The 23,604-nt window shown below is 48.0% G+C and overlaps 1 protein-coding gene and 1 long non-coding RNA gene across 5 annotated transcripts; one reads left to right on the forward strand and one right to left on the reverse strand.

The window, feature by feature from the left end:
• The first annotated feature begins 3,953 nt into the window (after nt 1-3,953).
• On the forward strand, nt 3,954-16,004 carry AZIN2 (antizyme inhibitor 2). Of its 2 annotated transcripts, XM_081870409.1 has the most exons (12): nt 3,954-4,109; nt 4,309-4,427; nt 6,354-6,434; nt 6,663-6,835; nt 7,721-7,894; nt 9,226-9,398; nt 10,499-10,633; nt 11,712-11,877; nt 12,800-12,962; nt 13,946-14,058; nt 14,712-14,926; nt 15,663-16,004. In XM_081870409.1, the coding sequence occupies exons 4-12, from the start codon at nt 6,737-6,739 to the stop codon at nt 15,805-15,807; spliced, it is 1,383 nt and encodes a 460-aa protein (XP_081726535.1). In that variant the 5' UTR covers nt 3,954-4,109; nt 4,309-4,427; nt 6,354-6,434; nt 6,663-6,736; the 3' UTR covers nt 15,808-16,004. The 2 variants fall into 2 exon arrangements, with proteins under 2 accessions (XP_081726535.1, XP_081726534.1); XM_081870408.1 differs by lacking the exon at nt 6,354-6,434.
• On the reverse strand, nt 11,884-23,598 carry LOC309346579. Of its 3 annotated transcripts, none has more exons than XR_014158680.1 (5): nt 23,467-23,598; nt 23,040-23,134; nt 18,798-18,905; nt 12,904-12,990; nt 11,884-12,033 (listed from the first exon to the last, which is right to left on the reverse strand). It is a non-coding gene; the product is annotated as an uncharacterized lncRNA (long non-coding RNA). The 3 variants fall into 3 exon arrangements; XR_014158682.1 differs by having other exon boundaries at nt 23,454-23,539; XR_014158681.1 differs by lacking the exon at nt 23,040-23,134 and having other exon boundaries at nt 23,467-23,569.
• Nucleotides 23,599-23,604: the final 6 nt, after the last annotated feature.

The raw sequence follows: 23,604 nt of genomic DNA on the forward strand, positions 1-23,604 counted from the left end.
TAGTCCAAAAACAGCTGGAGGGCCAAGTTTGGCCATGCCTGGTGTAGAACAAATTTCCATTGGCTCCAGCTGGATGTGCCTGATGGGAGAGGTAGTTCGTGGCAGAGGATCTCTGCCACCAGCACTCAAACATTGGTGACTTTTGTGCCTTGAAGAACATGCAGTTAGCAACCAAGTGAGCATAGAGTCCATAGGTCTCCTCTTGTCCCATTTGTTTTAGAATAAAATTTTAAACCAGCCTGCCCCTACTCTTATCAGCCTTACCTGAGCTGTCTATGCTGACAGTGGCTGTTAGGAGTTGTAGCCTAAAACAGCTGGAGGACACTGGGTTGGGGAAGGCTAATTTATATTCTGTAGACAACACAGCAGCAGTCATTTTAAACAGTAAAATGAGGCCATTAACATTGAATGTAGCCATATTATTGTGGTCATTGTGGTGTTCTTTAATTTTAAAATATGCTACAATCCTATATGGGACTCTCTTGTGATCGTTTGTAGCAGCTTTGATGAATGCTTATAAATCAGGGATGCTCCCCCCCAGATAACCTTGGCAGGACGGTCAAGCACTCCTTTTGGATCTGTTTGGTTTTTGCCTTTGTTAATCTGAATGCAACCTTTCTTCAGTGGTATGTGGAGTGTTTATAAAAAGTCACTGTTTGTGGTAAGATCACCCTCTAATCCAGCCCTTAAGAGATTCAAGCACTTGCCAATCAATTCTTCAAAAATATGACTATTTGAACTATTTTCCATCCAAAATGTGCAGACAAATTAGAAAGCATGGCATGTATAAAAACAAATTCAGGATCCTCCAGAACCACTGAGTCAAGGCTAGGATGGCTGCATTGTTGGTTATTTTTGCTTGTTTCTCCAGATGTATCTTAAGGTCAAGAACTTGCCTTGAGATGAGAAGCAGAATAACCCTGTTATTGCTGGAAGAGGGATCCATTTCTCCTTTCTGGCAAAAATTCAAGGATGCTTTGTTAGTGCTGACAGTGGAATAGATAAACCCCTCAAAAGACATGGCTCAAAAATTAATACAAAAGTTAAGCATTGAGTAGTACATCAGTTCTGACAGGAATAAACTATAAATGGTTAGAGTGTTTGGCTATGACCTGGGAGACTAGGATTCAAATCCCTGCTTCATCATGAAGTTCACTGGGTGACCTTGGACCAGTGACCATCTCTTAGCCTAACCAACCTAACAGGGTTGTTGTGAAGATGAAATGGGGAGGAGGAGAACCACCTTAAGCTCCTTGGAAGATAGAAGTTGTATATAAATGTAATAAATAAATATTGTTTGTACACTTCATTGGGCTCTCACCAGTCTTTAAAATGTCTTAGAATTACAGTACAGTGGTACCTTGGGTTAAGCATTTAATTTGTTCCGGAGGTCCATTCTTAACCTGAAACTGTTCTTAACCTGAAGACCACTTTAGCTAATGGGGCCACCTGCTGCTGCCGCGCCGCCGGAGCACGATTTCTGTTCTCATCCTGAAGCAAAGTTCTTAACCTGAGGTACTATTTCTGGGTTAGCGGAGTCTGTAACCTGAAGCGTATGTAACCTGAAGTGCATGTAACCCAAGGTACCACTGTATAGAGTTGGAATGCATCCCTAGGGTCATTCCTGCAATGCAGAAATCCTGCCCACAACCATCCCTGGGGGGACTTGAACCACCAACTTTCTGGATAACAGTCAGATGCATAGACCCCTTGCACCAAACGATCAATTGCAAGCATTTTCATTAATGCTTCATCAACTGCATCTGCATCTGTTTGCATTGAAGCAAAGCAGTGGGTCTGAAGAAGAAAAATATATTTTGCTTTTAGATGATGCTCACTTGAGTGACCCTCACAGAAGATGAATTTCCTTATGCACGTGTGAGAGGAAAAGCACCCTCAGTTTCTGTGAATATAAGTATTGGCAACAGGTTTTTTTAAAAAGAGAAAAACATTTACCGTAACTCTTAGAAAACACCATGACTTTCTCTTCTTCCCCCAACCTCCAGCTGTTACACCAGGAGGATTACAGTAATTAAGCCAGGCTGTCAGCAGCACATCACACAAATCCAGGCCAGGAAAAGCTTCATTCTGGTTACAGCCTCAAAACGACAGAATAGTGAGGGATTCCCTCCAGAGGTAATTTCGCAGCCACAGAAGGATTTTCTAGACCGCGGAGGGGAAGCAATGAACTACACCCATCCAATGCTGTGCACTGCAGTCCTGATTCAGATAGGGTGGGCAGAGAGACAGCAGCATTGCAGCAGTTGCTGTTGAAAACCATAGTAAAATATGAAGGCCTTCTGGGAAATGATCTATAATGAATTAAAAAAGGTGTTTAGGTACACATTTCCCAAGAAACCAGAGGCCTTCCTCCTGGGCATTGTGGACCAAAGGGTGATAAAGAAGGATAAGACATTTTTTATGTATGCATCTACAGCAGCAAGAATACTTATAGCAAAATATTGGAAGACACAAGATCTTCCCACGCTGGAAGAGTGGCAGACGCAGTTGATGGACTATATGGAATTGGCCGAAATGACTGGCAGAATCCGGGATTTGGATGAAGAGACAACGGAAGAAGATTGGAAAAAATTTAAGGACTATTTGCAAAAACAATACAAGCTATACGAATGTTAAGAATCTGCATGTTTTGGAACTTAGCTCCTGCAACTAGATCGAGAAAATAGGAAGATAAGTTACACTTAAGAAAAAGTTGAAATTTAAGGTTATTATATTTTTTATTTTAAGGCATAAATATTAGATAGAAGGCACCTTAAAATTAGAAGTAAAATATTTTGAAAGATATAAATAAGACACGAAACAAGGTAATAATTTGCTGATATGTTTTATTGTAAAGAATGCAGGGTGAGGGAGGTGTGGGGAAGTCCAGCTAACAATTTAAAAATGTATTTTGAAAGTTGGAGTATTATTTATTTTTCTTCTTTTTTCTTCTATAAACTGAAAATGCAATAAAAACGTTTAAAAAAAAAGAAAGAAAACCATAGTAAAATACACTGGGTGTAAAGTGTTAGTTGGCCCAACTGACACAAGGGAGGGCCACTCAGGGGAGGCTGGCCATGATCCAGCAGATGGCCACATGCCCTCTTGGAGAAAGGCAAAAGGCAATAATAATATTGCCCTTCAACTACTGTGTTAGGAAATGCACGTGATTCTGCCCACCGCTAAAAGCTGGAGCCGGTAGGTTTTGGGGTATGGGTGTGGCATATCAATCTCCTCCACACTAAACTGCTTTAAGGTTTTTGTTTTACAATCAGGTGGTACATAAATTTTATAAAATAAGTCACCCAAACATCGCACCCTGGATTTGTGACCTGCGGCAGAGCTTTATTCAGCCTGGTCAGGAAGCCCACATTAAAGCAAATGCCTTCTTTGCAAGAGGAGAGGTGCTGGGGACCCAAAAGCCACATCCCTTGAGTTTGGGGAGCAAGAGGAAGGAACTTGCTGCCTCTTTCACAAGCCTAAGCAACTCATGTAGGTCAGACACAAGTCGAGCTTGACCCAAGCCAAGCGGCTGCCCCAGTGGCAGCACCAGAACCTCAGGCTCCCCTGTCACGTTGCAGGGCTGAAATTATTGGGCGCCATCGTGCAGCCATCTGGAGGGACACGCAAATGTTTGGACACCAGCTCTGATGTATTTCAGTTCTGCTGCTTGGGAAAGCCATTCCACCACCAGCAGCAATAACACACATCCCCACCACACCCACATTAGCTTGTGAAAGTGACAGCTTCCCCCCTTCCCCAAACTTTGAGATTGTCCTCCATGCCTTGCCTGTAGCTGCACCTGTGTGCAGCTGAAGCTGGAAGGAGAGAGAAAGAGAAAAAGGAGGATGGAGTGTCTGTGCTTTGTTTTCTCTCCTTCAGCCAATCGGATTGCTGTGCTTGGTTGCCAAGGCTACCCTTGTGAGCAGAGATGGAGGGGGCAGCTGCCTATATAAAGGACCAGCATTCCTCCTGTGTCTAAGATTAGCTGGTGCTGCTTTGCATGGTGTAGGCTTTGGAGTGGGGGGAGGAGGAGGAGCAGCCACTGCCGAAGCCTATATTTACTCTTGGGAGACCCATGGGCAAAATCCGTTTAAATGCTTTTTAAGGTGGGTGGAGAGGTATTCTGGGTACCAAGGTGGGTGGGGAGGGGATGGAGGCTCAAGGGAGAGAAGAGGGATGGTAGTGTATCAGAGGGAGGGAGGCAGAGAAGGGAACGATTTTCTTGCATGGTTGACTGAGCTGTTCTGGTAACCAGGTGGATTTCCCGCCCCACATCCTCCATATCCCCACCCCCACCCCTTACAGAGATCTCGGATCCCCAGCAGCAACTGCGCCTCGGGGTGTTGCAAAAGCTCAGAGTTCACCGGAGAACCCCCCTGGCATTACACCTAGCCACCCAGGAAGGAGGAAGGCTTCGGGACTTGGTGAGGCCTTGGGAGGAAAGGAGGGAGGTGGGGTGGAGTGGAGGGTGGGGTGGGGTGGAATGGGATGGGGTGGGAAAGGGTGCTTCCCAGGGAGAAGAGGGAGGAAGGGAGAGGGACAAACATTGCAGGCACACCTTCACCTGAAATGGACACCTTTCACCCTCCCCAAACCCCAGGTCTGCACTTCACTATTATTAATGTGGGTTAAAGACACCATTCCCCCCGTTTTGTTTTTGTGTTTTGTGGCAGGGGGAGGAGAAAGAGAGAGAAAGACCTTGACGTATATATGCTGTTGTTGGCAGGTTCAGGACAAATAAAAATAAAGTCCTCCTTTATGCAGCTCATATTTAAAACCATGGCATTTGGATGGCCACCAACTTGGATGACTTTGAGAGAGAACTGGGCAAATTCACGGAGAAGGCCACAATTATTACTGTTGTTATTATATTATTTGTTATTGTTAATCACCTATCCACTGTAAGGTCCTCAGAGCAGGTTACAGCGTTAAAACACAATATGGACAATTTAAAACAACTTGCAACTGTAAAAATAAGGCAGTTCCTAAAATCATACACTTCAAATGTCGAAAGCCAGGGTAAAGAGGTGTGTCTTCAGCATTCTCCAAAAGCTGTATAATGAAAGTGGCAGATGCATTTCTGTGGAGAAGGTGTTCCACACTTTAGGGGCTGCCACTGAGAAGGCCGTTACCCCCTAAGCCTTTGAGGGTAGAGGAACAACCAGGAGGGCCCCCTCCACTGACCTCAGCACCCAAGAGGTTCTGAAGGGAAGGAGGTGGTCGTTCAGATATTTAGGGGCCTGTGTTATTTGGGGCTTTAAACACCAACATGAGGACCTTGAATTGTGCGCAGAAATGACCTGGCAACCAGTGCAGCTGCTTTAAAACAGGATTATGTAAGATTTAAGTGGAACCCCAGCCAGTAATCTGGCTGGTATATTTTGGACCAATTGAAGTTTCCGAGTTGTCTTCAAGGGGAGACCCACAGAGGGCATTGCAATAATCTAGTCTGGAAGTTACCAGAACATAAGAGTTCAGTGGCCAAGTCATCTCTGTCCAAAAGGGGCAAAAAAGCTACAACTCCTTTTGTTAACAGCCACACATAGAAGCTTTTCCTGTGCACCCCAGATGCCAGCTATATCCCTTAATTCCAAAAAGCTCAAATCAGTGGTTCTGATTTATCGATTGCAGGGCTGTTCCATTGGCTCAGCTGAGGCAACAGTAACTTTAGTCTCTCCATCAATGATTTCCATTCTAGTCAGTTCAAGAAGTGCTAAGTGTCCGAGTTTTCTGTTTTCCTCCTCCTTCCCAATCACTTTTCCTTTTGTGTCACATCTTTAGATTATAGAGTTGAGGGCAGGGAGTGTCTTACTACTGTAAGCTGCTCTCAGAGCCTTTTTTGGCTGAAGAGCAGGGTAAAAATGGCTTGGGTCCAAAGTGCTACTCAGGATCATACAAGGTATTTCTGTTATCTAGTGGAATTCGCTTTTTTAAAATATGAAGAAGTGTTTTTGAAACTTTCCTCATTGCTGTGTGACATGAAAAGACTGTGATTCAGCCTAAAGTTGGTTTAGAAATTATGAATTCAAGTTTAGTTGTTTATTCCCAGGTAAATGGGAACAGGATTGTGGCCTTAGCTGCTGCTTTGGTTAGGTTAACCATTTTTTAAAACTCTTTAATCAGCTAAAAAGGGAGCTCACAATCAGGCCACATATTTGAAAAACATAAATTATATTTAATAAAAGTGTTTGTGCAAAAACAAAAACAAAAAACCCTATAACCAGCTAACAGTATATTAAGAGAAACATTTCTCCCTTGCATGGAAGGAATGCCTCTTCAAAGATGATGCCTGCTATGGCACATGTGTGCATCTGCGATGCTCTAATCTCTTGCCCCTGAACTCTGTGCAGTGCCCCAAAGAAGATAAAGGACAAACTCTGCAAGATCCACTTGTCCCAACATGAGAAGAGAATGGAACAGATGCAACAGAGGTCAACAGAGGCTTGGTGAACTCCTGAAAGGCTGTGCCTTCAGCTAGGGAAAATCTCTTTCTAGACTTCCATGTTTCTAGTCCTCATGGCTGGTCATTAGGAATAACTTGGGTCGTGCCCATGGAGGCAATGGAAGGCATGGCTGCTGAGCACCTTTCCTTGGCCTGAATGGGAGAGGAGGAGGAGGAGCCTGCCTTAACTGTTCTTCTCCTTCCTTTTCCTTCGCAGTGTGTTGCATACTTAAAAACTATACCCCCTACTGACGGAGGCTGTAGAAGCAATATCCTCCTTTGACAGTAACGATGACCAGGTACTTGGATGAATCGGACATCATGATGGTGGAGGAGGGCTTCACCACCAGGGACTTGCTAGAGAATCTCCTCCTGGAGGTTTCCCAGGCGGTAAGAGGCAGGGGCAGTTGACTTACTGGATGGGTGGATTTTGGTGTCTCTGCATCCCATTTTGCTCTGTCCATACTAGAGAGTATGACGCTATCATGTGCACAGGGGAGGGAACAGTTTACCTGAGCCTGTAAGTTCCCCCTCTTTTTTTAAAAAAAAAGTTTTTTAAAAATTGCACTAACATGCTTCTTAAATATCAGCGCTATTTCATGATGATTAAAAAGGAGAAGGAAAATTGTAATAAAATGACCTGACAGGAAAGACAGAGCACAAGTGCAGGAGTCCAGGTTTTACAAGGGTTGGGAGCAAGTTTCTCGACCTTTCGGTTTGAAATATATGCTTGAAAGTCCATGTGCTGTTCCTGGCGAAACCTTGGGAGTCACAGGAATAGTAGCTGAGCAGGATTCCCTGGGATCAGGGCAAGGATCCTGCTTCAGGGCCCTTCCTAACACTTTGCATCTCCCCCTTTCGCTTGCAGAAGCAGAATAAATCACACAAAATAAGTGTAGCCAGCTTTGTGCAGGTGTAACTTATACAGGTCTCAAAATTCAGCTTTTCATATGGAATGGTTGGAGTGCAGAGATGTGAATTTATATCCCATTTGTAGCCCACCCTTCCTCCCAGAAACGTATGCTGGGTAATATGAGAGCTTTCAGTTTTATCCTCGGAAGAACCCTGTGAAGGGAGGCAAGACTGATAAATGGTGATGGCCCCAGAAGGCTCTGTGGCCAAGTGTGGGTCCCCTGAACCAAGTGGGTGCACAGAGCCCAAGAAAAAGGCAGCCGCTTTAAGTGAAAGCTGTCCGAAAGGCGAATAGCATGTTAAGAACAATTGGGTGTGTTTCCCCAGGGACAGGCTCTCTTGACTGTCTTTCCTCTTTTCCAGGGAAGCCAAGAAGCCTTTTTTGTGGCAGATCTCGAGGATGTGGTGAAGAAACATTTGCACCTCCTCAAGGCCTTGCCCCGCATCAAGCCTTTCTATGCTCTGAAGTGCAACCGCAGCAAAGGAGTGGTTCAGATGCTGGCAGGCCTGGGAGCCGGATTTGGCTGTGCCAGCAAGGTAGGAACGTGGTGGGAACAGGGCAACTGGGCTCCCTTGGAGAAGCAGCTGGATGCCTGCATTTTTGTTTGGCGTGCATTGCAGCATATGCCTTCATTACTGTTATTACTAGTAGTGGATGCTCGGGTTGCAAATGTGATCCGTGCAGGAGGCATGTTCGCAACCCACAGCGCTGCATCTGCGCATGCATGGGTTGTGATTTGGCGCTTCCGCGCATGCACAAAGAGCGATTTAGTGCTTCCGCGCATGCGCGAGGGCCGAAACCCGGAAGTAACCTGTTCCGGTACTTCCGGGTTCGGCGTGATGCGCAGCCCGAAAACATGCAACCTGAAGCGTCTGTAACCCGAGGTATGACTGTACATTTATATCCCACCTTTGCTCCAAGAAGCTCAAGGTGGTGCATACATAGTTCTCCCCCCTCCAATTTATTCTCACAAGACTAGAGAATGGAGAGACTGAGGGCAGCACCAGCATCCATCTTGATAAAATGTTGCTCTCCTGCAAATGGCTGGGAGGAAGCCTGGCTCACAGTGCCTTCCCCAGCTTGGTGCCCTCCCAATGTGGCTGCTGGACTACAACTCCCATCAGCTTCATTCAGTATGCTGCACTTGGCTGGGCTGATGGGAGCTGTAGTTCATAACATCTGAAGGGGCACCAAGTTGGGGGAGTCTGATGTAGGTGAAGAGCCTATTGCATCTTCTTTTTTTACTATTCTACCTCTTTCTTTTCTTTTTTTTTAAATGATATTTATTAAAGTTTCAAGAAAATTACAAAAAGGAAAAAGGAAGAAAAAAGCAAAAAATACCAAATACAGAAAAAATAAAAAAACAATTAAAAACATTTCAATCTTTCCATGTCTTATCGTTCATTTACTTATTTCCCTGACCTCCTCACACCTCCCTCTTTTGTATTCTAGTTCAATAGTTGTTTCAGCAAGTCCTTACTATTCTACCTCTTTCTTCACGCTGATTGCTACAAGAGTTGAGTCCCAGCAGCTAACTGGGCAGGATGCAGTCCAGAGAGAAAGCCAGAGATAGGAATATTGTTGCTAAGGTTGCTGTGCCCAGCTGGATGCAACAGGGCTAGACAGGCTAGAGGAATGGCTGGGAGAAGGGTGCAAAGGAAACAACTGGCAGGCAACAGAGCCTGGAGCAGAAAGATTCAAATCCTTGACTTAAAATGCCTGCAGTTCCCTCTTTCCAACAGCCTTCCTGGTCCTGCAGGAAAGAGGGAGTCAGTATGTGTTCCTCTACAGTTCCCAGCCACCCACTGTCTACACTGCCCAGTCAGAAGAGTCCTTCCTTCCAACATCCTTTGTTTTGAACTTTCAGGCAGAAATGGCCCTGGTGAAGAGTATTGGAGTCCCGCCGGACAGAATCATCTGCACCAGCCCTTGCAAGCAGATCTCCCTAATCAGATATGCAGCTAGCCAAGGGGTGCAGCTGATGACTTTTGACAATGAAGTGGAGCTCAGCAAGGTAGCACGGAGCCACCCGTCTGCCAGGTAAGGCAGACAGCACCTGTGGGCATAAATATATATACAGTATATGCAGGAGGGAACAGTTGCAATGGGCAGAGGAGTCTAGCTCAACAAGCAGAAGCAGTGAATCTTAAAGGCGTTGATTGCAAAGGATATGGGGCCTTTGCCGGAACCCCCAAAGGTTTCACTTTGCAGTTAGAGAAAAAGGGCCAGGTGTGTGAAGTTGCAGGTCAGACTGGAGCAAACTCCCTGTGGAGTAAGATTCAGGTCTCAACCAGACTATGGGGTTGCCTGCAGACTGTTTTTATTTTGCGAGAGGGATTCAAGCACATCCTGGAAACTTGGGTTCACACCAAGTCGATTAATGGACTCTATCACTCCACAGCAACAAATCCACTTAAAAAGAAAATTAAACTTTTGTGATTAGGAAAGTGACAGGGAAATACATTGAAAAATGTGGGATGAATAAATGAATAATGGGAAGATGTATAAACACCACAAAAGCAAATCAGTTGTGGATCTTCCCCTTAGAGATGTTTCTAGCACCTTCATTTTACAGTTTTCGGTGAATGCTGAGGACAATTTTCTTTGTCCTGACTTTTTAGGTGCAGATTTTTAGGACCCATCTTATTTCTCTAATTGTAAGATGTTATAAAATGTTTTTTAAAATGTTTTGTAAAGTTGAGTTTCAGTGTTGTAACCTGTCCTGGGACCTGAGGGTGAAGTACAGGTAATATATATATTTTTTAATGTGGGACTGAGGATAGAAACTTGCAGTCTGAACTCAGATTTGCTGTGTGACTCTGCAAGTCTTTGTTCCAAAATTAAAATACAATGAAAATCTGGATCTTGAAAAAAGGCGGAGAAGAGAGAGAAACAATCAGCAAAAGAGGAGATATAAAAAAATGGGATATTTAAAAAATAATTTACCCTTGGTGCAGAATTGGAAGGGAGGCAGGTGCTGGGTTATCACAAGCATCTCCTGGAAAGCGACTTTGCAAAAGATGCAAAAGATGAGTCTGTACTGTGCCTGGCATGCTGTTGGCTCAGAATAAGCAACATACCACTATTGTCACAGTCGTTGTCTGAGTTTGCTCTCCCCACACACCCACCTTGTTCCACAGAATGATTCTGTGCTTGGCTACCGACGACTCCAGGTCCTCCACCTGCATGAGCATGAAATACGGCGCCACACTTAAAGTCTGCCGTCACCTGCTTGAGACTGCAAAGGAGATGAATGTCGAGGTGGTTGGCATCAGGTAGGTTGCGGGTTTCCTTGTGCTCACTGAGGAGAGGGAAGAAAAGGGCACTCGATCAAGGCTCACTCCTAGGCAGCTGGCCCCAGGCCTCTTCAGCTGGCCCCCTACCTGGACCTCTGGGTCTTGCTCTGTAGCTGCCATTGGCATTGCCCCTGCATCTTCCCCACCCAGAGTTTTCAGCCTATGTCAACAGCTGAGTCTTGGACACACCCTGTTTGCTTAGGACGCAGGGCAGAGAGCAAACCACTTGGGGCAGAGCCACCTGCATTGTTGGGGGCTTCCATGAGCAGCTGGGGGGGGGACAAGTAAGAGCCCCCACCCACATTAGGGCAGTAGCTTGAGTGGCAGTTATAATAAATTAGTCAGTGAGAGATTTTGATCATATTTTGTGGCAATGTCCAAAAGCAAAAAAAAAAAAAAGGTGGGAGATGATTCATAATAAACAGCCTCTTTAGACCCTCTTTTTTCATTTAAGTTATAAAAGAGCGAGTGGCAGGCATGATCAAAGCTGCCAGAATTCATTATGCACATAGGAGAAAAAAGAAAAAAATTAGTATTGGCTGGACAAATTAGAGGAATGCATGCTCTTATGGGCAAAATGAATGCATTGTTTTAGTTAATCACTTCCCTTGAGGCACCCCAAAGTGATTTGGCAAACCGTGCTCTTATCAGAACAAGAGAATAAACACTGAGAAGGGATAGGTTTAATGAAATCTGGGTTTGCTCCACTAAGTATTGCAGAAGCAAAGCACTCTACCCAAACAAGCAGCATTGTTTTTTGCATCCATCTAGACGTTGGTCTGGAAATGAAGTATGTGACCTGTGTTCTGTTACATTTAAGAGTTAATTTGTTTTTTCCTGTGCATCAGTTGTTTGTAAACTGTGAACGTTTTGCACACGTACCTCCAACATATCTTGGGGGATGTGCATATCTTGACTGGATTTTGTACATGCATATAATACATATGTGTGTGTGTGTGCGCGCGTGTGCGTATCTGTATATATGTACACACACACAAACGAAATGGTTTCACAGTTTTGAAAAGCTACTCACCAGCCCACTTGCCTTCCTTTCCAGCTTCCACATTGGAAGCAGCTGTGCCGACCCCCAGCTCTTCACTCAGTCCATAGCAGACGCTCGCCTGGTCTTTGAAATGGGTGCAGAACTAGGCTACAAGATGCACCTCCTGGACATTGGAGGGGGCTTTCCTGGTGCTGAAGAGTCCAGAGGGCGCTTTGAAGAGGTACAAGTCTTGGTTCTCTCTTCAGCAGGTGGCAAATAGGCCAGTTTTGGGGGAGTGCTGGCTCTGGGTGCGCAAGGCCTGGGTTCAAATTCCTGTTGAGCCGAGAAGCTTGTTGGGTGGCCTTGGGCAAGTCACAATTGTCTCAGCCTAGACTACCTAGTATGAGGATAAATGCAAGATGCTGAAAAAGCCAGAGCGAAGTGGCAGTGGAGGGCGGGTGTCTATGAAGGCAAGTGGGGCACTCCCCCCACCCATCACAGTCTTCCCCCAGCTAGCTGCCACCTAGTTGCCTTCTTAGTAGTAAGCAGTCCAGGGGTGATGGTTTTGCCTGTCATTGGCTCTGACTATGCCAGACTTTGCTCTGAGCTTCAAGGCCTGCTAGAAAGGAAATATGAACATGTCTCTACTTGGAGCACCAAGAGGCACATTGGAGGCTCCCCTGCACCACCATTTCACCCATAATAATGAGACGTATTTTGCTAGTGAAAGTAACAAACATCTTCTACAGCTAAGGAGACCTAGTTTCTGAATGGACACAAGACCTTGAGCACTGTCGTATTTTGGTGGCCATTTACCCCAGTGAAACACATCATTACAGATGGTGTGAACATTTAAAAAGAGGTCATATATTTGACTAATTTTAAGGGAGGCAGAAGCAAAGTGTGTGAATGGCTTCACATCTTGTTTGACACCCTGCACACACACACACCCATTGCAAATATTTCCAGGGAGCCTGTAAAGTTCTGCCTAAGACAGATTCCTGCTCCCCCATTGCCATCAGTGTACTGCAGTGATTCCTGCATTGCAGGGGGTTGGACTAGAATAGATCACCCATGGGGTCCCTTCCAATTCTACAATTCTATGACTTGAGTCCCACATGTTTGTAACAGCTGGATGTGGACTCTTCTCTCCCCCCCTTCAGACAGCAGCTGTGGTCAGCTCCGCCTTGGACCTATATTTCCCAGAAGGCTGTGGGGTGGAGGTCATTGCTGAACTGGGGCGCTACTATGTGGATTCAGCCTTTACCTTAGCGGTCAACATTGTTGCCAAGAAGGAGGTTCCCCTGGACCAGCCGGGCTCTGAGGGTAGGTTTGGTCAGCTTCCGTCCGGATTCTGCAATAAGCATGAGAGATTATTGCCAGACACCCTATAGGAAAAAGAAAAAGGCCTTTGCCACCACCACCCCATTACCTGAGACAGGGAATGGCAAACCCAGGGGCCAAGTGTGGCCCTCCAGTCCTCTCTGTCTGGCCCTTGAGACTCTCCCTAGCACAGGCCTCCTTTCTAGGCCACACTCCTCAGTGAACATGGGTGGTGTCTTTCAGCTGTACAGTTTTCTATATCCCAAGATCCTTGAGGAGGCCCTTCTTCCTGTCTCAGCAACACAGGACTGCCCTGTCTATGAGGCTCAGTGGACAGCGGATCTGGGCTTTCGAGGAGCTCACTGCTCACACCCTCCTGTGCTTGTTGCCCCTGCCTCCTCCTCAGCTGTCTCCTCAGCTGCTGCCATCTCCTTTACAGACTCCTTTTTTCCTCCCTGCCACATTCAGCAAGCCAGAGCTTCTCCAGGCTGCCTCCAGTTGCTTCAGGCAGTGCAGGCGGGGATTTTCTGTTTTGCCTCAAGCAGCAAAATGTCCTGGGCCACCCCTGCACCAACATCTAAAGCACATCTGACAGGAACAGGGCCTTCTCAGTGGCTGCTCCAAGAGGCTCTGGGGCTTCTTGCCAAGGGAGACTCACCAGCCCAGTCACTGGTTACCTTCCACCATCAGGCAAAGACACTTCTATTTGGATGGGCCTTTGATGCATATGCTGGCATATAAATACGTTGCAATTAGGTTTTTTTTAACTGGTTTTTTTTTAATTGATTCAATGGATGTTTCACTTGCTTTGTGTTTATGTTTATTATTTTTTTACTTTGTATTTTCTTGCTATTTCATTGTATTTGTATTATTGCTGTTAGCCGCCTTGAGCACTGCTTGGTGGAAATGCGGGATAGAAATTTAACAAACAAACAAATAAGGCACCCCTGACTTGGCCTCTGCTGCATTTCCTCTGGCTGTCCCAGATGAAGACCCCGGTGGCAGGAAGAGCTTCGTCTACCATCTCAACGATGGCGTTTATGGCTCCTTCAGCTCAGTCATCTTCAACAACGTCTGCCCAATCCCCATCCTGCACAAGGTACAGAGAGTTTTGTAACTGGCTTCCTTAAGCAGAGCCACAGAAGGAGAATGTGGCTCTCACCTGGCACCAAAATCCATTTGCAGGTTTGCAGCAGGGATGGTCAAACTGGAAAGCCCAGCGAAGCAGCACCCTCAGGTGCCAGAGTCGCACAAGCCCCTCCCTCAGCAGTGCCACCATCTTGGGGCACCTTTCAATGGTTGCTGCTTTGGGGTGGGATTCAATAGTAAAAAGCTGATGTTTGCGGGTGGGCAAGCTTCCCTTTGCACAGATGGGGCACAGTCTTGTAAAAGTGAATTGTGACAAATTTGGGAAGAAAGCAAATGAATAGGCCTTTTTCGTGGCAGTAGCTTCAGTCCAGTTGGTTTCAGTGCAACTTGGTTGCAAATACCTTTTTTTGGATTGTGCCCATAAACTGCTTGTTGATTTCCAGTGATGATGTTTTTTAAACATTGTGGGAAGTGCCTGTATTAATTTCAGACTTTACTCCCTTCCTCCTGACCCAGAATTCTGGTTAGTTTTGGGGACAGAGATTCAGTAACCTGGAGAATTTCCACTTTCTTTTTTAAAATACATGTTTCTTGTCCTCATAGAAATTCATGCAAGGTCTGGCTAGCCAGTCATAGCTGTTTCCTCCACTTCTCTCGATGCAGAAACCCTCTCCAGATCTTCCCCTGCACAGCAGCAGTTTCTGGGGACCTACTGGGGATGGGCTGGACTGCATTGTGGATGGCATGGAGCTCCCGGAACTGCACCCCGGGGACTGGCTGATCTTTGAGAACATGGGGGCTCACACCATGCCAGCTCCCTCAGCTCTCAGTGGGGCCCAGCAAGCACAGATCTACTACACCATGTCGAGAATGGCCTGGTGAGATAATTTCCCAGAACCCCTTGCGAGGGGGAAGCAGGAGATGGTATCAAATCTAAAGGTGGAGAAAGCTGTGGCTCTCCAAATGTCACTGGGCTGCAGCCGTTGGCTCTAATGGCCAGAGCTGATGGGCAGTGGTGGAGGAACCTTCTCCGGCACCTGGGGTGGGACGCCGAGGGGTGGGATGAACTGCCCGGTGGCGCATGTGTGGCATCCTGTACGGAGTGCACATGCACGGCAGCCTGCCGCACATGCGCCATTCATACGGGATGTCGCACATACGCAGTCTGTATGGGATGCCGCTCGCGTGCGCCGTCCATACAGGTATCCATACAAAGTGTGCATGCAGAGCAGTTCGTACAGTTGCCGCGCCCATACTGACTGCGCACCCTCAGCCTCTCTACAGCTAGGGGGAGGCAGGGGCCATCTTGTCACACGCACCCAGGATGGCTGCTAGTTCCCCAGGATGGGAGGGCTTGGATCTGAAACACTTTCAGAATTCTTAAAATGCCACAGAAGCTCTGTTATTAAACTTTTATAAAGGCAAAGGAGTGCCATTTGCACCTGTGCTTGTGGGCAGGTGGCAAATCACACTGGATTTCTTTAAGAGCACAGGGTTGAGTGAGAGCAAACTGGGAATTGTCTGCTGGCAGGAGAGGGGCACCAGTTTGGAAAACTGAGCCAAGAGAGCAACTGAGTCCTTTCTCTTTTGTCTTGGGCTTGCTGCGGCCCACAGGGAAGCCGTCCAGCTCCTTCAGGGGAAACTGCTGCACCCGGAGGAAGAGGACCGGGAGAGTACATGCACCCCCCTGTCCTGTGGCTGGGAGATCACGGACACCCTGTGCGTTGCCCCCGTCTTCACTCCAGCAAGCATCATGTAAGCCGTGCCAAACATTCACCACGGGGGCCAGACCCTCCTCCCAACAGAGTCCTGCCACACCTTCTCCCTCTCTCTTTCTCTCTCTCTCTGGCCTGCCTGCCTCCCACATTTTCTGCCCTTGAGTAGGAGCTCTTTTTATCCCCACCCCCCAATGCTGTGTGGTTTTTAAGTATGCAACATAAATCCTGTTCCTCCTGATCTGGGCGTCTCTTGTGTTCTATGCATGAGTGTGCAGAAGTGAGTCGGCAAATGATCATAGAATCATAGAGTTGGAAGGGACCCAAGGGTCATCTAGTCCAGTGTTTCCCAACCTTTTTTGGGCAAAGGCACACTTGTTTCATGAAAAAAATCTCGAGGCACACCACCGTTAGAAAATGTTTAAAAAATTAACTCTGTGCCTATATTGACTATATATAAAGTAACTCTCTTTAATAGGCATCAAATAAACACAAAGAAAGTACCGTATTTTTCGCCCCATAGGACGCACTTTTTCCCCTCCAAAAATAAAGGGGAAATGTGTGTGCGTCCTATGGGGCGAATGCAGGCTTTCGCTGAAGCCTGGAGAGCAAGAGGCATCGGTGCGCACTGACCCCTCTTGCTCTCCAGGCTTCAGGAAGCTGTCCGCAAGCCTTGCGCGCCCGGCAGGAGCTCCCGCCCAGCGCGCAAGGCTTGGGGCGGCAGCCTGTTGCCCGAAGCACAGGGAGCCCTCCGGAGGGCTCCCCGTGCTTCGGGCGAGTGTCTGCAAGGCTTGCGCGCCCGGCAGGAGCTCCCGCTGGGCGCGCGAGGCTTGGGGCGGCAGCCTGTTGCCCGAAGCACGCGGAGCCCTCCGGAGGGCTCCCCGTGCTTCGGGCGAGTGTTTGCAAGCCTTGCGCGCCCGGCAGGAGCTCCCGCTGGGCGCGCAAGGCTTGAGGCGGCAGCCTGTTGCCCGAAGCACAGGGAGCCCTCCGGAGGGCTCCCCGTGCTTCGGGCGAGTGTCTGCAAGGCTTGCGCGCCCGGCAGGAGCTCCCGCCCAGCGCGCAAGGCTTGGGGCGGCAGCCTGTTGCCCGAAGCACAGGGAGCCCTCCGGAGGGCTCCCCGTGCTTCGGGCGAGTGTTTGCAAGCCTTGCGCGCCCGGCAGGAGCTCCCGCTGGGCGCGCAAGGCTTGAGGCGGCAGCCTGTTGCCCGAAGCACAGGGAGCCCTCCGGAGGGCTCCCCGTGCTTCGGGCGAGTGTCTGCAAGCCTTGCGCGCCCGGCAGGAGCTCGCGCCAGGCGCGCAAGGCTTGGGGCGGCAGCCTGTTGCCCGAAGCACAGGGAGCCCTCCGGAGGGCTCCCCGTGCTTCGGGCGAGTGTCTGCAAGGCTTGCGCGCCCGGCAGGAGCTCCCGCTGGGCGCGCGAGGCTTGGGGCGGCAGCCTGTTGCCCGAAGCACGCGGAGCCCTCCGGAGGGCTCCCCGTGCTTCGGGCGAGTGTTTGCAAGCCTTGCGCGCCCGGCAGGAGCTCCCGCCGGGCGCGCAAGGCTTGAGGCGGCAGCCTGTTGCCCGAAGCACAGGGAGCCCTCCGGAGGGCTCCCCGTGCTTCGGGCGAGTGTCTGCAAGCCTTGCGCGCCCGGCAGGAGCTCCCGCCAGGCGCGCAAGGCTTGGGGCGGCAGCCTGTTGCCCGAAGCACGCGGAGCCCTCCGGAGGGCTCCCCGTGCTTCGGGCGAGTGTCTGCAAGCCTTGCGCGCCCGGCAGGAGCTCCCGCTGGGCGCGCAAGGCTTGGGGCGGCAGCCTGTTGCCCGAAGCACAGGGAGCCCTCCGGAGGGCTCCCCGTGCTTCGGGCGAGTGTCTGCAAGCCTTGCGCGCCCGGCAGGAGCTCCCGCTGGGCGCGCGAGGCTTGGGGCGGCGGCACGGGGCGGCCGGCCGAAGCGAGCGGCGATGGGATTTGGGAGGGAGCTCGCTCGCCGCCCCGCGTGTGCTCGCCGCCGCCGCCGCCCCGCCTCTCGCCGCCGGACTCGCCCGCCTCCCTCCCACGGCACACCAGGCAACGTCTTGCGGCACACTAGTGTGCCGCAGAACACCGGTTGGGAAACACTGATCTAGTCCAACCCCCTGGAATGCTGGAATCTCAGCTAAAGCATCCATGACAGATGGCCATCCAAGCTCTGTTTAAAAAACTTCCAAGGAAGGAGAGTCCACCACCTCTCATGGGAGTCTGTTCCACTGCTTAACAGCTCTTACTGTCAGAAAGTTTTTCCGAATGTTTAGTTGGTATCTCCTTTCTGGTAGCTTGAAGCCATTGGTTTGAGTCCTACCCTCCAGAGCAGGAGAAAACAAGCAGCTCCCTCCTTAATTTGACAGCCCTTAAGATATTTGAAGATGGCTATCATTAGCTTTTGCTGCTGCATCACACTGTTGTTGAGAGCCAGAGTGGTGTAGTGGTTAAGAGCGACAGACTCGTAATCTGGGGAACCGGGTTCGCGTCTCCGCTCCTCCACATGCAGCTGCTGGGTGACCTTGGGCCAGTCACACTTCTTTGAAGTCTCTCAGCTTCACTCACCTCACAGAGTGTTTGTTGTGGGGACGGGGACGGGAAAGGAGAATGTTATCTGCTTTGAGACTCCTTCGGGTACTGATAAAACAGGATATCAAATCCAAGCTCTTCTTCTTCTTCTGACTCATGTTTAGCTTGTGGTCCACCAACACCCCTCAATCCTTTTCAATGTACTGCTAGTAAGCCAGGCGCCACCCCACCCCCCAAATCCTATATTTGTGCATCTGGTTCTTCCTGCCTAAGTGCAGAACCGTACATTTGCCCCTATTGAAAGTCATTTTGTTAGCTTGTGCCATGTTCCCCAATTTTGTTAAGGTCATTTTGAATTCTGATTCTGTCTTCTGCGGCATTAGCTACCCCTCCCGGTTTGGTGTCATCTGCAAGATCTAGTTTAAAGCTCTCCTGAACAGATTCTCAAGACTCTTGGCAAACACATTCTTGCCAACTGCTGTGAGGTGCAGCCCATCTCTCGCCAGAAGTCCTACCTCAAGGAAGCAGAGACCATGATCCAAGAAGCCAAATCCTTCCTGACGACACCACCTGCGCAGCCAGTGGTTGACCTCAAGCATTTTCCTCTCTTCTTGGGCCACGACCTTCAACAGGAAGGAGTGATGAAAAGACTACCTGTGCCCCAAGTCTCTTCAGCTCCCTGCCCAGTGTCTCATAGTTCCTTGCTATGTATGTGTTGCAAGCTATGTATGGCAGTATTATTTGTACCCACATGAATCAGAAAAAAGGGGTAGTGGTCAGCGGGCTTTATAAGACTTGGCAGCTTCTCCGTCACATCATGAATCTTTGCACCCGGAAGACAGAACACCTCCCGTGACATCCTGTTTCCTCCACACACAACTGCCTCTGTTCCCCTAAATAGGGAGTCACCTATCAACACCACTCGTCTCCTCCTCTTCCTCTGGGGAGTAGCAGGAATCATTCTAAGGGCAGTGCCTTCCAAAGGCTGCTTGGAGTGTTCTGAGGTCTGATTCTGTTGTTCTCAAGTCTTCCCCTCTTGTTTATTGGAGCTTATTTTGATATTGTTGGGATAAGTTACAAAGGCCAGGAACTTATTGTTTGAGTTCTTCCTACTCCTTCCTCCCAGCTTGTCATCTCTGGGCTGCAATTCCCCTTCTCCAATGTTGTCTCCACAGAAGGTAGCAAGTATGTTATATCAGCATACTCATCCACAGTCAGTAGCCTTGGATCTGATGGGGTTAGATCAAGAATGGAAAAAGATTCCTCCAAATCCATCTCTTCCTGTCTTTTTCCCTGGGGTGGGTGGGAGGCAATAATTGTTCTGTGCTCTGTACCTTTCACAGCCACCTTTGTGTCTTCTGAGGCTGCCCTAGCGCCTCTGGCCCAGAATCGGTGTCCAAGGTGAGAGCATGGTAGCAATTCTGCAACTCTAATGACAAAGTGTGGTTTGTGACTGCCCTATTTCTGTGCATCACAATCCTCCAGGGATTAGACTCTTGCAATGGGCAATCTATCTCCACCCTGGGGGCACCCCATCTATCTTGGTGCTCAATCTCAGTCAACTCAGCTTTATCAAGTAACTCTGCATGTTGTCCTGTTGCTTGAGGTGTGGCTAGGTGGGCCTCTGGTGTTAGTATTTCACGCTTCCGATGCTGCAGATGAGATTGGTGCAAATCACATGCCTGTCTGGGAATAGTGTGGGAACGGAAGACGGCTCTGTTTGCGAGCTCTGGTTGCAAGCTCCCAGGATGTGCACTGAGCTAAGTTTGACTGCTGCTGGTTGCTAAGTCCTCCCTCAGCCTGGCTTCCTCTCAGCCGTAGCTCCTCCCCCTCAGATCCTGTGTTCCCACAGAGCAATCAGCCACAGACACCCTTTGGCTTGCAATGAAAGAAAAGTAATCAGGAAAAGTAATCAAGCCTCTAGCAGAGCACTCAGCCACTCCCTGAGGCCTGCTATCAATCTATCAAACAGCTCAGAAAAGCAAGCAAGCAGCCTTACTCCAAAAGACACAAGCTCACTTTCTTCAGTCTCCTCCAGCAATCCTTGTCCCTGTTTGTGATGTCTGGTGGCAAGCTCCCAGGACCAGTGGGTGCAGCTGGGGCACAGATTCAAAAGAGGGTTCACCTGCAGAATGGGCATTTTTCTGGTTTACAATAATAAACTCAGTGGTAGCGCTCCAAACCAGACCAACTTCCCCTGTGTGGTTCTGCCTACCCACAAAATGGCCTTTTCAAGATCACTCTTAAGCGTTCCTGAAAAATGGCTGCTATAATAATAAGAATTTATTATTTATACCCTGCCCACCTGGCTGGGTTTCCCCAGCTACTCTGGACAGCTTCCAACAAAATATTAAAATACAATAGTCTATTAAACATTAAAAGCTTCCCTAAACATGACAGTGGTCCTATGCATACCTAGCTAGGAGTAAGCACCACTGAATGCAGTGCAACTTACTTCTGCTGCAAGGCAATCCTGTGCATGTTACTCAGAAGTCATCCCATTGTGTTCCATGGAGCTTGCAATTAGGCAAGTGTGCATGGGGGGGGGGGTAGATTTTCAGGAGTTTTAAAGGAGGAGGAACTGGGAGCATGGCAAAGTGCGTACCAGGGATGATATAAACTAGCTTAAGGCCCTGATTTTTTAAAGTTCAAAAGCTTTGACCCACTTACAGCAAATAACACAATTCTTACTCACTTTATATATTTCTTATGCAATCAATTCACATGTATTAAAATACACCTGAGCTTAACAACAGGGGCATGAGTCCAAAATTTGTGCCTGCTTCCTGTTAAGGTGCAAAAGTCTTAAAATAAGCCCACCCCAACCTTGTGCCCTTCACATGTGTTGGATGACAGCTCTCATCAGCCCCAAACAATACGGCCATGATCCCATCAGCCTCGGAATCATATGGCTGTGCAGGCTGGTACTTGTGGTCAAAAACATCTGAAAAGTACCAGGTTGTGAGGGTGGGGTGCTTAAAGGCTTCCCTTAAACCTTGTGCTGTTCTGCCTCTTGCCAACAGAGGGCACTGAGGGGAAAGCCGGTGGCATGATAAAATATGAATACAAAAAAGGAAGTACAGTGGTACCTCGCAAGACAAAATTAATTCGTTCTGCGAGTTTTTTCGTCTTGCAATTTTTTCGTCTTGCGAAGCACGGATTTTGGAAAAGCTTCAAAAATCACCAAAGTCCTCAAAAACCTCAAAAAAGGCTACCACACCGCGTGCTATGAGTTGCTCCTCGAAGTCAAGTCGCAACTGCACCCCCTGAATGCACGGTTTTAAGAAAAAGGAAACAAACTTGCAAGACGTTTTCGTCTTGCGAAGCAAGCCCATAGGGAAATTCGTCTTGCGAAGCAACTCAAAAAATGAAAAACTCTTTCGTCTTGCAAGTTTTTCGTCTTACGAGGCATTCGTCTTGCGAGGTACCACTGTAATGGTAGAGCAGAGGCAGAGGAAGGCGCTGCAAGAACCTGCTGGTGGCCTTGTGGCTGTCTTGCCATCTCTTGTCTATGATGCTGGCTGTTCTTTCCCATTAATTTGTGAAATATGTTTTCTCTCTAGATATAGAAAAAATAAAGTGATACATAGGCTAAACCTTTATTTGGTTTTGATTTTAAGCACTTGCTTCCTAGCAGTTAAGCTCAGTTGAAGACACTGGAACTTACTTCTAAGTAAACACAGACCACAAGGTTTTTTACATGCAGTTAAGCCCTGGATTTGGGCTGGGAGAGGGTGGTGCCCAGATGTCACCTTTAGAGTAGCTTCTTAGGCCTTGCCAAAATAAAGTGACCACAGTTGCATATATATTGCATGTATTGATTCAAAGAGAGATGCACATCTTGAAATAATTACTATTACCAGGCAACCTTCAGATATTTTTTTGAAAGCATTTGTACCCTGCTCCTCAGCCAAAAAGGCTCCAAGAGTGGCTTACACAGAGTCAGCGAAGGCTGTGTTCAGACTCCCATTGCCTGTGGTTTATTATTGCATTTATATCCCACCTTTTCCTCAAAGGGGCATACATGATTCCCCTCCCGCACTTCACTTAATCCCCACAACAACTCTGTGAGGTAGGTTAGGCTGAGAAGCAGTGACTGATTTGAACCCTGATCTCCCAGGTCTTAGTCCAACAATCTAACCCCTACATCACACTGGCTCACTGTCCAGTGCTGGGTTTTTAAATCCATGTTCACACGAAGGCTATCAAAAATGTGTATGTATCCTTTACTTCATTGTAAAAGACTAGTGTTTGATGGTTATGTTTTTCAAACCTTAAGCCATTCCTAATTCATCTCTAGTCAAGGTCTGAACACCTTTGCACAGGCTAAAGACATTCCTGCTCAATCAACGTGCACTAACTGGTGTGTACACAAACAGAAACAAATCTGATACGAATGGAGCCATGCTGATGTGAACAGCAAGGAGGAAAGAGCTGCAAAACGCATAAGGGCAACTTCACTGGCCAAAGGGAAGTGAGATGGGAAGGGAAATGAGGGGGGGGAGCCTACTTTGGGTACCAATTCTTACAAAGTTATTTGGTAGCTGAAATGGAAACTGTCCAGAGTTAGGAAGAATCTGGTGCATAGCTGTCAACTTTTCCCTTTTCTTGCAAGGAATCCTATTCAGAATAAGGGAATTTCCCTTAAAAAAAAGAGAAACGTTGACAGCTATGATCTGGTGGAGCTGGTCTTATAACAGAGCTGTGGCAATGTGAGAGTGGAGGTCTGTCCTCTGAGAAGGAGGGCATCTGCCTACCTCAATTACAACCCGAGGGATCCTCCTCTTTTCCTCTTCTGGCATAAGGATTGGGCTGGCTAGAAATCCAAACTGGCCTCAGCCCCACCTTTGACCTGCATCGCTAACATCGGAGTACAATGCAGATTACGTTGTCTTCAGCCACACCTGCCCACCCTCATAGATCACAGTTGCAACTGGGTGTGAGCTTGCAGGACTAGTGGTTAAATTCTTTAAAAACCAACTTACTGAACAAAATTAAACTAGAATCCTGAATAATAATAATTCATTACGTTTATATCCCACCTATTTTCCTTTCTAAGGAGATTCCCTTCCTCATTTAATCCGTACAACGACCCTGCGAGGTAGGTTAGGCAGGGGAGCTGTATGGGGATTTGAACCCTGGTCACCCAGGTCTTAATCCGAAACACTCACCACTACACCTTACCGTCCAACAAGCCTGCTGCCCGTTCACGTTCTGGCTTTCTCAGCCCGTCCCTGGAGGCCGCTCTCGCTTCTCTGCTACCGGCAGAGGGCGAGGAGATTCGTTCTTTAAAAATGGTTTATCCAATGTAGGCCCGGAAGT

The sequence above is a fragment of the Podarcis erhardii genome, assembly GCF_964252035.2.
Source record: "Podarcis erhardii genome assembly, chromosome: 7".
NCBI lineage: Eukaryota > Metazoa > Chordata > Lepidosauria > Squamata > Lacertidae > Podarcis > Podarcis erhardii.

What these genes read in the sequence shown, in the direction of transcription:
- AZIN2 (XM_081870409.1), top strand. Translation starts at nt 6,737, where the DNA reads ATGACCAGGTACTTGGATGAATCGGACATCATGATGGTGGAGGAGGGC. An exon ending in CGGAGCCACCCGTCTGCCAG is followed by an intron (nt 9,399 to 10,498) that starts GTAAGGCAGACA and finishes CTTGTTCCACAG; the next exon opens with AATGATTCTGTGCTTGGCTA. An exon ending in GTCGAGGTGGTTGGCATCAG is followed by an intron (nt 10,634 to 11,711) that starts GTAGGTTGCGGG and finishes CTTCCTTTCCAG; the next exon opens with CTTCCACATTGGAAGCAGCT.